Source organism: Macrotis lagotis, chromosome 5 (assembly GCF_037893015.1).
Source record: "Macrotis lagotis isolate mMagLag1 chromosome 5, bilby.v1.9.chrom.fasta, whole genome shotgun sequence".
NCBI lineage: Eukaryota > Metazoa > Chordata > Mammalia > Peramelemorphia > Peramelidae > Macrotis > Macrotis lagotis.
The window spans coordinates 135,911,620-135,924,650 of record NC_133662.1 but is presented as its reverse complement, the minus strand read 5'-3'; the positions used below and the strand labels follow the sequence as shown (position 1 = coordinate 135,924,650).

General features: G+C 33.1%; 1 protein-coding gene across 3 annotated transcripts in view; it reads left to right on the top strand.

Moving 5' to 3' along the window:
- The window catches only part of PTPRK (protein tyrosine phosphatase receptor type K), a 721,956-nt gene that overhangs the window by 292,210 nt on the left and 416,715 nt on the right, over positions 1-13,031 (top strand). For all 3 annotated transcript variants that reach the window (XM_074187554.1, XM_074187553.1, XM_074187555.1), the window contains one exon: positions 1,051-1,322. In XM_074187554.1, coding sequence (XP_074043655.1) covers positions 1,051-1,322 — 272 coding nt within the window. The remainder of the gene's footprint in view (positions 1-1,050; positions 1,323-13,031) is intronic.

The following is a 13,031-nucleotide window of genomic DNA, read 5'->3' as shown; positions in this document are numbered from 1 at the left end:
TGTTGAGAGAGAAATCATATCCTTAAGGAAAAAAAGTAAAATAAAATGAGAGCAAAATTGCAGTCTTGGTATTTATTTAAATTCCACAATTCTTTGTTTGGATACAAATGGTATTCTCCATTGCAGATACCCTAAAATTGTCCCAGATTGTTGCATTGATGAAATAAGCAAGTCCATTAAGTTTGATCATCAACCCCATGTTGCTGTTATGGTGTACATTGTTCTTCAGGTTCTGCTCAACTCTCTCACTTCAGTTCAAGCATATCCTTCCAGGCTTCTCTGAATCCCGATCCCTCCTGGTTTCTAATGGAATAATAGAATTCTATAACATACATATACCACAATTTGTTAAGCTATTCCCCATTTGATGGAAATTCATACAATTTCCAATTCTTTGCCAACATAAACAGAGCTGCTATGAATATTTTTGTACAATTGATATTTTTACCATTTTTCATGATCGTTTCAGAATATAGACCCAGTACTGGTATTGCTGGATCTAAGGGTATGCACATTTTTATTGACCTTTGGGTGTAATTCAAAATTGTTCTCCACAAAGGCTGAATAAGCTCCACCAACAATGTATTAGTGTCTCAGTTTTCCCACATCCCTTCCAATATTGATCATTGTCCTTTCTGGTCATTTTGGCCACTCTGAGAGTTATGATGTGGTACCTTAATTTCAATAATATAAAGTCTTGAGGATTTGTTTTTCATAAGTTCCTTCAATTATAATTAGTATAATAGTATATATTTTTATTGGCATGGTAACATTTATTTTGTCTTAAGACAGTATAATTAGAGGAAATTTGGGTATTCAGTGAAATATAGAAAAATTTGTGTATTACACTTACACACACATATGTATAAAATCATATATCTTATAATATTTCAAGTTAAACTGATAGAATATGGGGAGGAATCTCTTTTCCAGGATTAAGTTTTAATAATAAATTTCTGTGAATTCTTTAGCTTTTCACCTCCTCATTACCCACTTTGATCCCCCCCCCCCCATTTTTCTCACTTTTCTCTTTCTTTGATGTCATTTCAGGATCCTATATGATAGTGGATTCCTCCAATCATGACCCTGGAGAAAAAGCCAGACTTCAACTTCCAACAATGAAGGAGAATGACACACATTGTATTGATTTCAGCTATCTATTATACAGCCAGAAAAGGATGAATCCTGGCACTCTGAACATATTAGTTAGGGTGAATAAAGGACCTCTGGCTAATCCAATTTGGAATGTGACTGGCTTCACTGGTAAAGACTGGCTTCGGGCTGAACTGGCAGTGAGCACCTTTTGGCCCAATGAATATCAGGTAAAACTGTTATTTTTTTTAACCTTTTTTAAAAGTATGCTTTATTTAAGTTAATGTACTTCTTTTGCAACCAGAATGATTAAAATCAAATCATTTTGGATATTAGATAAATTTTTAGTTCTATTGAATTATTAAACTAGTGACAAGACTTTTCAAGAACAATAGATAAATCCAAACTCAAACTATGACCAAATACAATATTAAATACATTTAATATAGTAATAGGTATGTAAAGACCTTAGGGAGTAAGGCAAATAGCACCTATTAGGTGTCAGACACTATGCTAAGTGATTTACAAATATTATCTCATTTATTCCTCCCAACAACCCTCTAAAGTAAGTTATTTTATTTTCTCTAACTTGTAATTTAGGAAATGGTGTCAAACACAGTTTAAGTAACTTATCCAAGGTCACATAGCTAGTATTTGTACTCAGGTTTTCCTTACTTCAGGCTTTTCATTTGTGCCACCTAACTGTCATAAGACTTTATATTGAAAATGTCTGCTTGTTTTTATAGATCTTTAACTGGGAAAAGTTAAAATAGGTTATGAAGCAGGTCTACTTTGAAGAGATAAATTTGATTGACTTATACTTGTAAATTGAAATAGAGTATTATGTGCCTGAATACTAATTTAGGCAATTATTTTCTTTTTTATTTTTTTTATAGAAATGGTTGAACTAGATGGGATTAAAATTAAGTAAAAAGTGTTAACTGTATGTGTGTGTGGGAATGGGAGGTCTATCTGTCTCACAAATTTAATTAGTCAATAGGAATAGTTGTCCTATAACCTCCAATTATTAACTACTCATTTATTTTAAGTATATAGCAGTAAGAAAAGAGAACTACTTCTTAAAAAGAATCTGCTTTCAAAATCCTGGTGTCTTAAATGAACTTTTTCTTTAATATTGAACATATTAAATGTCTTAGAGGTACTCAGGGAAATCTTATATTATTTTTACTGGTTTTGTTGATCTGGACTATTTGATAATTAAAATTTCATTTTTAACTTTTTTATAATTACCGATAAAATGTGTGACTGGTTTATGTTGGTTTTCTTTTCTTTAAAATGTAATAAATAGTTATATTTCCTCTTTCTTGAGTTGAAGTTTTCCATTTAAACACTTTTTAAAATTTATTTTTAGTTTTGCTTTATTAAACACCTACAAGTAAAAGGATAGTTATTTTCTACATTCGCAGTAAGGTACCATGTGTCTCATGGATCTTTGTGGATCCTCATTTGATGGTGGTGAATTTGTAGATCAATGCCTTTTATTCCTTTCTATCTATTTTGCAAGATCAATTCAGGTTTTTTCCACAGAATAATGAAAAGGAGCAAAAATAGTACATCTAATAGTTATCACAAGAATACCTACAAAAAGGTCTTTAAGATATTTTGAGTTCACAAGAATTTAAATATCATATGCTCAGAGACACTTAGACTTTGAAGGGACCTCATCAAAATGTGCCAGAGTAGAAGTTCCTTCTATTATATGGAGCAACTTATATTCAATGACTCTATCTCCCATCCTACCTCCAACTATGTCTTTTTCATTTTTAAAGACCTTTGTTTGAATGCTTAAGGTTAACAACTGTATTAAATACTTTGCAATTTTAAATTGTTAGCTTTCATGTTGACTTTACAATATACTCCAAAGTGTGAAAATGTCTTTGTTCTGTTCCACTCTTTATGATGATACAGTGCTTCCGTTCACTAGTTCCCAAAGTTATATGACTACATACCATGTGTTGAGCTACAAGGGAGGAAACACTTAGATAAGATCAGTACAGGTCAGTAAACTCTCTCAAAATTCCATTGTTTAGAGGATTTCCGGCTGGAAGATAGGCACAGTGCTAATCTCCTGATCTTCCCTCATAAATAATATGAAGCAAGCTTCTTAATAGAAATCTGATCCACAAAACCCTGAAAGAGAAACTAGGAGAAGATCTACCTCAAGTTTTGTCCTCCAGGATTGTGGGTGAGCTGGACAGAAAGGGGGGACTCTTCCAGGAGCACAGGACAGGGTCAGAGCCTGAGAACTCGACTAGCTTGATTGGTGGGGCAGGTGAGAGCCTGAGAGCTCCTGAGAAGTTGAAAGTGTGACTAGTCTGATCTGAGATGGGGTAGGCGAGAGTCTGAGAGCTAGACTAGCCTGATCAGCAGGGTGGACTGGAGCCTTGAAGCCTAAAAGTGGGGCAAGCCTTATTAGCCAACTAGGAAGCAGAGGCATTGGTTGTGGCTCTGAAGGTCTGGAGCTTGCTGGCAGAGCTGGAGGGAGAGTTCCAGTGCTTTATTTCAGCTGAAGTCTCTTCCCAGAATAAACACAATTACAGCCCATCTCTTCCCCAGGCCTGTGAGCAGAAGACTTCTCTCAGCTGTGAATAGGGAGAGCCATTATCTTGCCCTAGGGCAAAATCCATCATTGATCAAAGATAAAAATACTCAACAGCTTCTTCCACTCCCTCCAAGTTAAGGAAGAGGCCTCAAATTAATGTCACAGACATTCCAGAGAAAGCAACCAACACAGCCTTCTGGCCAGCCCACTTGAAGTTACTAAACCCTATGAGTAAAGCCTCTAGGGATCTCAACAACAAACCACTGTGAAACAGCACCTTAGGAAAATGAAGAAAGGCCAGAAGAAAGGGAGGTCCATAGAAAAATTCCTAGAAGGAAAAAACCCTAACTCAGAAAGACCTAGAACCTCTGAGGAAAATATGATCTGGTCTCCAGCACAGAAAGACTTCCTTGAAGAAATTAGGAAGGAGTTTTAAAATCAATTGGAGGATTTAGGAGAGACAATTACCTTGCAACAAGAAAACAGATCATTGGAAAAATACAATTGGATAATTGCAAAAAAGAAAAGAATTCTCTTAAAACCTCAATTGGTCAAATGGAAAACTTTTCAAAAATAGAATTGACCAATTGGTAAAGGAGTTGCAAAAGGTAAATAAAGAAAATTCTTCTCTTAAAAAAAAAAGAATGGAGTCTGGAAATGAATGACTTCATGAGACAACTAGAACCTGTTAAACAAAACCAAAAAATAGAAGAAAATGTAAAATATCTCATCAGCAAAACCACTGACCTCGAGAACTGATTGAGACGGGACAACCTGAGGATTATAGGTCTTCCTGAAAACATTGAAGAGAAAAAGCTTGGAATTAATATTACAGGATTTAGTGATGGAAAACTGCCCGGATATCATGGAACCAGAGGGCAAAATCATCATTGACAGAATATATTGATCCTCCCCAGAAAGATATCCTAAAATGAAAACACCAAGGAATGTTGTGGTAAAACTCCAGAAATATCAGGTAAAAAAGAAAATCCTGCAAGCAACTAGAAAGAAACAATTTATATACCAAGGAGCCACAGCAAGGATTACACAGGACCTGGATGCATCAACATTAAGGGATTGGAGGGCCTAGAATGAGATATTTCAAAGAACAAGGGAGCTTGGAATACAGCCAAGAATCTTCTACCCAGCAAAGCTGAGTCTTCTCTTCCAGGGGAAAAGATGGACATTTAATGAAAAGGGAGACTTCCAACATTTCCTGATGAAAAGATCAGTGCTTAATAGAATATTTGGACATCAAATTGGAGGCTCAAGAAACACATGAAAAGAAACCAGGTGGAATGAGAATTCAGAGAAGCCTGGAACGATTTGCATGTACTGATGATGAGCAAGATTAGCAGAACCAGAAAGACATTGCACACCCTAACAGCAACATGGGAGTGATGACCAATCTTGATAGGTTTGCTCATTCCATCAGTGCAATAATCAGGGACAGTTTTGGGCTGCCTGCAGTGGAGAATACCATCTATATCCAGAGACAGAATCAAGGAGTTTGAACAAAGACCAAAAACTATTACCTTTAATTTAGGAAAAAAACTTCATTATCCTATTATGTAATTCTGCTATCTTTTATGCTATATCTTTTTTCCTTAAGGATATGATTTCTCTCTTTCTCTTCACATTCAACTTAAATCAATGTATACTATGGAAACGTAAAGATTAACTGATTGCCTTGGGGAGGAGAGGGGAAGAGAAGGAAGATGGGGGGGGAATTGTAAAACTCAAAATTAAAATCTTAAAGATAAAAAAAAATCATTGTTTCAAGGAGAAGTAGCAAGAACCAAGGGATCTATCACTAAATGTTTATCTTGTTAAATAGAGAAATACTTGGGCAAGCCACTTAACCCAACTGCCTTGCAAAAACCTTAAAAAAAAAGAAAAAGAAATCACAAATAGAGAAATATTTGGAATTGATATATTTGTTTCATTTATGTAATAATAGTAACTGAGAATGATTTCACATTTCTAGTTTCATAAGTTGCTGTAATTAGACAATTGTATATAAAAAATTGTGACTTCTACTTACTAAAATAAGTTCTTTGTAACATTAATCGTTTATACAATTATGAGCTGCTACTATAAAATATGTAATGAATTCAGTTTTTTAGACCTAATAGTATAATATAGTCCCTGAGAAAAAAAGATCTTTAATGAAATGTGCATTCTACATATTTCTTGACCTTTCATTTTTTCTCCAATTTGATTGATTCTACTTGGGCATGCTGTGCTTTTATGTGATGTCTTGTCTTTTTCTTTCTTTTCCTTTAATACCATGAGTTTTTGTTTTTAATTTAAATTGAAATAATTTATCTTACTTGTTCTTTGTCTTATTTCTTTATCCTGCTCCCCTCTTCCATGGTCTTCCAGAACTCCCTTAGGTTACTGCATTTGCTCCTATGACCAGATTTTATCCTTAGGACTTGAGACCTTTTCTTTCCAAATTCCAGCTTAACATGATTTTCTTTGTTATTTCTCCTAATTTGAATGTGAGTTTGTTAGGAGTAGTTTATCTCTTCAGAGAGTTTAATATATATTTCTTTCTCTTTCTCTCTCTGTTTCTATTTTCTTCCCAATGACTATGAGTATACTATTCTTCATGATGGATGAGAGAAGATTTCAGATATTTTGGATATTAAATAAGTTTTTCTTTTTTATTGGGAGCACAGTTTGATAAATAATATGATAAATTTCTTTTACATTCTTATCAACTGTCTTAAATTTTTAAAAATATATATTACTCATTCATATCTCATAAACTACTGCTTTCCTTCACTTTCCTTCCCCATGTATTTCCTTAGCATCCCACCTGAGGCATAGTGGAGAGATGGTCTCGTGTCAAAAATATCTGATTTCAAAGTTAGCCAGAGGTATTTACTCCCTTAGTAACCTTGGACAAATCACTTAAACTCGCTTTGCCTCTGTTTCCTCAAATATAAAATAAAGATACTAGCAACACCCACCTTGTATGATTGTCCTGAGAATCAATGAGATATTTATAGAGTACTTAGCACAGTACAATCACATACTAGTTCCTATATTAATACTTATTGTTTTTAAGTTTATCCTAATGCATAAGCATAATTAAGTAAAATAAATCAGTCCATAAATAACTTCCTTATAATTAACCTCAAGAAAGAAACCGATTCATAGACTGACTGACTTACTCCTTTTCCTGTGGATCTAAGCTGTGCTGTATACACTTGATAAACTACTTTGTACCTTATACGTTTTTTGGCCAGTTTCAAAAAAAGTATGATATGATTGAAGCAGTCTTGTGCGGCCCAGTACTTTTTCAGGGCCATATTTGTGTAAGCCAACTGTTTGCTATCTTGCCAATGATCAGATTACTTTTAAAGTTATAATTTTCTCCTTTAAAATAATCTGACCCATCTTGTATGCAAAAAATTAAGTTCTGGTCTAGGATTAAATCCATTACTTCTTTACTGAGCAGTGAGGTTGTTACCAAATGAGGCACAAAGATATAACTCTCAAATCTATTAGTGGAAGCCTAATCTGCTATTTTCCATTAACTGGGTGCATGCCATTAATCACTACAATGATGCATGTTAACAAACTACAAGACTGGTCACAAATTGGCGTGAAATAATAGTTGAATTTTTTTTCCCTGAGAAATAAACCAATAAACTCTTTGACACTTAATTTGTTTTTCATGGTTTTTCTTCGGGAAAAAAATAAAAGATTCTGAACAGCAAAGTCTATTGCATCCCACTCTCAGCTCACCTATCATCCTTTTTTTAAAATGTCATTTTGTCTTTACCCAATTTTCATATTTTCTGTTAATATTTTTTCCTTAGTTGGTGGAATCCAAAATAGAGATCCCTCTAGCTTTAGGTCAGGGAGAGATCAGTTTTGATTTGAATAGAGTTGAAGTAAGCAAAATGCAAGGACAAGACAGATTTTCCTATAATAAGGAATTTAGATAAGGTCCTTCTAACGGAGTCCTCTCTGAAATGGAAAAAGTTGGGAGTGGATGTATTATACAAATTAACCCTCAGTAAATTTTCTTAATTAATCATTATAAAGAGCAAAAATATTAATATGTTACAGATGTTGCTAGGTGTCACAGATCCTGTCTTATCTTCATTTTACAGTGGAGGGTAAAAGTGAAGCAAAGAGAGACCCTAGTGATCCATTTAGGATCACAGAGCTAGTAAGTGTTTGTGGCTAAATTTAATCTCAGATCTTTATGAGGCTTAAGCTGAGATTTTATAAACTATTCCACCTAGGTGCCTCAAAGATTAATTAAAAGATACCTGTTATAGGTCAATGTTTTTTAGTGATCTTTTAATTTATATTATAGTCAACTTAACTGTTGTTCTCCTGGTTCTCATTATTTTTCTATGTATTATTTAAGTAAAAATAAATCTGCCCACAATTCTCTAAATAGATTTCTCTTTTCATTTCTCATGACATCTTAACATTCATCTAATTTGTATATGTCATTTTTTTTCAGTCATTCTTCCTTCAATGGATACCACTTTATATTCTTTGGTACTGTAAATATTTTGTAAGATATTAGAGTTTTGTTTCTGTCTTTCCCATTTTGGGGTATTTGCTTGAAAACAATATCACAGTATGATTGGCCATTTTTTTTCTTGCATCATACAATATTGAAATCTATAATGGTTCTCACAGAATCACATTAATTGTTCCCATCTTTAATTTTCCTTTTTTTGGTCACTTGCAGGAATTAGGGTGAAATCTTAGAGTTGTTTTAATTTGCCTTTATCTTATTATTAGTCATTTGGAGCAAGTTTATATGTGGTCATTGATAATTTTCATTTCTTTCAAAAACTCTTTATATCCTTTGCCCAGCTATCCATTGGTGGAATTGATCATGTTAAATTAAATTTTAAATGCATAGCAATTTTTAAAATTACAAAGTTCAAATTTTGTTTCAAAATTCATTATGATCTCCTTTATCCCTTGTTTGGTGAGAAGTAACCTTTTAGATATAACTTTATTTTTTTATTTTTTTAGATTTTTGCAAGGCAATGGGGTTAAGTGGCTTGCCCAAGGCCACACGGCTAGGTAATTATTAAGTGTCTGAGGTTGGATTTGAACCCAGGTACTCTTGACTCCAAGGCTGGTGCTCTATCCACTGCACCACCTAGCCACCCCCTAGATATAACTTTAAAAGAAATGTATGACCTTTTCTATTCATGTCTGAATCCTTTTGCAGGTCATTATGCTATATAGTAGTCTAATCTTAATTTCTATGAGACTGTCTTCCAGTTTTTCCAGCAGTTTTGTCCAATTGATTGTTTATACACTTGGCAAGGTTAATTTTAGATTAGAAGGACCTTTTATATTAGAGAGCATATCTAGCATATTGCTCTTTTTTCTGCTGGAATTTATATATATATATATATATATATATATATAATATTTTTGTATTAAAATATTCCTCTTATTTGTTTTTTGGGGGAGGGTACCTATAAGATTGCATAAAACTCCCATGCCATTTTAATTCTTAATGTCTCTTGTCAGTGCCCTAGTGCCTTTTACTGACTATAATTTTATTTGAATTGACCGACAAATATATCCCTAAGTTATTATAAAAGTATCATAATTGCATGATTTAAAAAAATCATGCTATTTATCAAAACTATTGCAGAAAGTATCCTTGTATTTTTAAAATAACAGTAAATAATATCATCTTAATTCCAAAATGTAAAAGCAAACATAGGCATTTTATTTTTTTCCTCTTTTTTTGAAAATTTTTCATATTCATTTTGTCAGTTGCCTCAAAAATAATATAGATTAAAACAAATCATCAAGTTAAGACAAACTGATGTTAACTTTTGGATAGTTCAAATTTTGCGTTGATGCAGGGAGATGGGGATTAGAGTAATTCAAAGGAAAATAGATGGGATCTTCCATGTTGGCTCTATAATCCACTTGGATTCAGTTGAAGTACCTTGCCTTGTTGAATTATTGTTTCTATTTTTTAGCTTACCATTCCATTGTATCAGTTACTTAGCATACATTTGATTTGCTTGTCTCTGTATAACAACAAAGGAAAAGATAAGTGTCCCACTGAGTTGAGATTTGAGAAACCCAGAAAAACACATCACATGCTAGCTTTGCAATTACAAAAGAAAGCCTGAATATGACAGCTGACATACTTGTGATTAGGATTTAATTTTTCTTCTTTCTGAAGATGTTATTCATTCTTCACTTATTTGTGTTTGACTCTTTTGTGACCCTATTGATCATATTGTTCAAGCGTTTTCTTTGTAAACATACTGAAGTGGCATGCTTTTTCCTTCTTCAGTGAATTAGGGGAAGCAGAGTTTGAGTGACTTGCACAGGATAACATAGATAGTAAGTGGCAGAGGTCAGGTTTGAATTCAGGTCTTCCTGATTTCAGGCCCAGTGCTCTGTTCAGTGAGCCATGTAGCTGCTTCCCCCAATCAAATAACAAAGCAGGGACACAGACATATCCTATAAAGAGAACTTCATCAAGTAATTCATTTTGACTAAAATGACAGAGGGTGGAAGGGAGTTAAAGGTGGGGAAAGAGAGGTATGGAGGGAGAGAAGAAAAAAATAGCATAAAACATGAAATTAATCTGACAATATAGTGGGGATCCAATGTTAAAGGCCAAAGTAGTCTGCATTTTATCCTGTGGAAATAGGGAACTACTAAACCTTCTTTCATAGGGAAGGGACATAGTCAGACCTCTTCTTTCTTCTTCCTCCTCCTCATTTTTTAAAACTCGTCTTCAATTTCTTTGTCTTCTGTGATCATTATTGGTGGGATCATTATTGTCATTGTCCAGTCATGTCTTACTCTTCCTAATTACATGGATCATAATATCCATGGAGTTTTCTTGGAAAAGACAACTGGATTGGCTTGCCATTTCTTTCTCCTGTGAATTAAGGAAGACAGAGGTTTGTGATTTGCTCAAAATAAAACTAATGTCTTCTTGACTCAAGGCCCAGTGCTATCCACTGAGCCTCCTTGTTACATTTCTGAGGGAATTGAGATAAAAACAAGTAATGCACTATCAGCAAGGAGGGAGAAACACTATAGAACAAAATTTGATTGTTTTAATTGTATCACTTAAAATTAGTATTTTAATTATTTTGTATTTATTAATAAAATAACCATTCCATATCACTACATAAATTCCTGGATAAAAATTAGACTCAATATTCTTGAATGATCTTTTAAAAAAAGTCTCTGTTGTTCTTTAGAAACATTTAATCAATTCTCATTTCATAGTTTGAGAGTTAAAACAAATAAAAGGCTGTAGTCATAAACTTTTACCTAGTTCTACTTCATTCAATAAAAGGAAAAGGCAATAGAGAATGAAAACTTTTCTTGAGCCTTGAAAATTAGAAGATTATTTGATCTGGTGTAAATACAAATATTTTTATTTCTCAGAGTTTTGTAAAAAAAAAAATAGTATTCTTGTTCCTGAAAACAGTTGTAGTGTTTAGCTGAGAAAAGTTTCACTAGATACTTCTTATAATCCAAAAGGGACACAGTCACATTTTACTGTGGATGTAAATTGTATATAGGAATATTTATTCCCTAACTACTACAACTATTTTTTAAGGAGAAATAAGACTCATGAAGTTATTAACTAATTTTGAATGTGCACATTATACTTAAGGAGGTTAAAAAAGAAAAAGGGGATTCTTGTTGGGGGATGAGGAATATTTAAAAGTAACAAATGAAGTGGAGAAAGAGAATGGAAAGACCATGCATAAATCCTGACTTTGTCATTTATTAACGATGTAGAACCAGGTAAGAAGTCATGCGATTTCTTTCATTTTCAGTTTCCTGAATTGTTAATATGGGCATAATAATTATGTTGCCTGCATTACAAGGTTATTGTATTATCAAATGATATAATGGCTAAAACTATTTCATTAACTGTAAAAGTGCTAAAAATCTACACATATAAGGTATTATTACTGTTACATGTTTTACAATATGAGTTAGGATCACATCAACATGTATGAACCTACTATATGAAGCAAGGGAATAAACTACCTGACTGGCCCTGTGAGAGACTTCTAAACTTTAATTCTGAGACATTCTTTTAATAATTTTTCAATCAGCTATTTAGTTAACTTGCTACTTATATTATTTTTTCTCCTAAAGGATTTATGTAGATAAATAAATTTGATTCTTGCTTGTTTATTCATTGATCATTTGTGATCCTTTTTTATTTATACTATGAGATTAAAATTTTTCCCCCTCAACTTACTTGGGAGCCATTTTTTAGCCCTTCTTTTTTTTTCTCAGTCCAGCTCTCTTTTATACTATAAAGAAGCTAAAACCTAGAGTCATTAAATGGATGACTTCATTGTTATATAGGTAATAATTAGCAGATATGGACCTAAGACTTAGGATGTGAACCAAATTGTGACTCCAAATCCATTATTCTTGCCATTTTATCTTGCTTACTCCCTCACAATGTCCTCTGAGTACTCCCCTTGCTCCAATATGCTTTGCATATTCATATTGTTTTTAATTTCCTTTTGATGTATACTTATTTCATCTTGAATATTTTTATCTTAATAGTAATTTTTCATTTATATGTAAAAATGTTTTTAGCAATGATTTTTTGTAAAATTTTCCTCCCTTCCTCCCTTACCTCCCCCTGCTCCCCAAGAGAGCCACCAATCTGATATTGGTTTTGGTTGTATTACCATGTCATTTCCATATTAGTCACATTGTGAAAGTAGAATCAAAACAAAAGGTAAATAATAACACAAAAAAGAAAACACAAAAACAAATAAAAATAAAACGTGAAAATAATTTACTTTGATCTTCAGTCAGACTCCATAAGTCTTTCTCTGGATGTAGATGGTATTTTATATCACAAGTCTTTTAAAATTGTCTTTGATCACTGTATTGCTGAGGAAAACTAAATCTATCATAGTTGATAATCATGCAGTTTTGCTGTTACCATGTACAATATTCTCTTGGTTCTGTTCACTTTTCTCAGCATCAGTTCATGTAAATAAGTTCTTTCCAGGTTTTCTGAAATCTGCCTGGTCATCATTTCTTATTGCTCAATAGTATTCCATTACATTCTTATATCACAATTTATTCAGCCATTCCCTAATTGATGAGCATCCCCTCAGTTTCCAATTTTTTGCCCCTGCATTCCCTTTGTAATGATCTTTTTAGGTTACAGACTTAGAATTATTGCTGGATCCAAAGGTATAAAAAATTTTATAGCCCTTTTGTCATGGTTCCAAATTCCTTTCCATACTGGTTGGATCAAGTCACAACTCCACCAAATATGCATTAGTATCCAAGTTTTCCCACATCCCCTCCAATTTTTCTGTCACATTAGCTAATGTGATAGGTG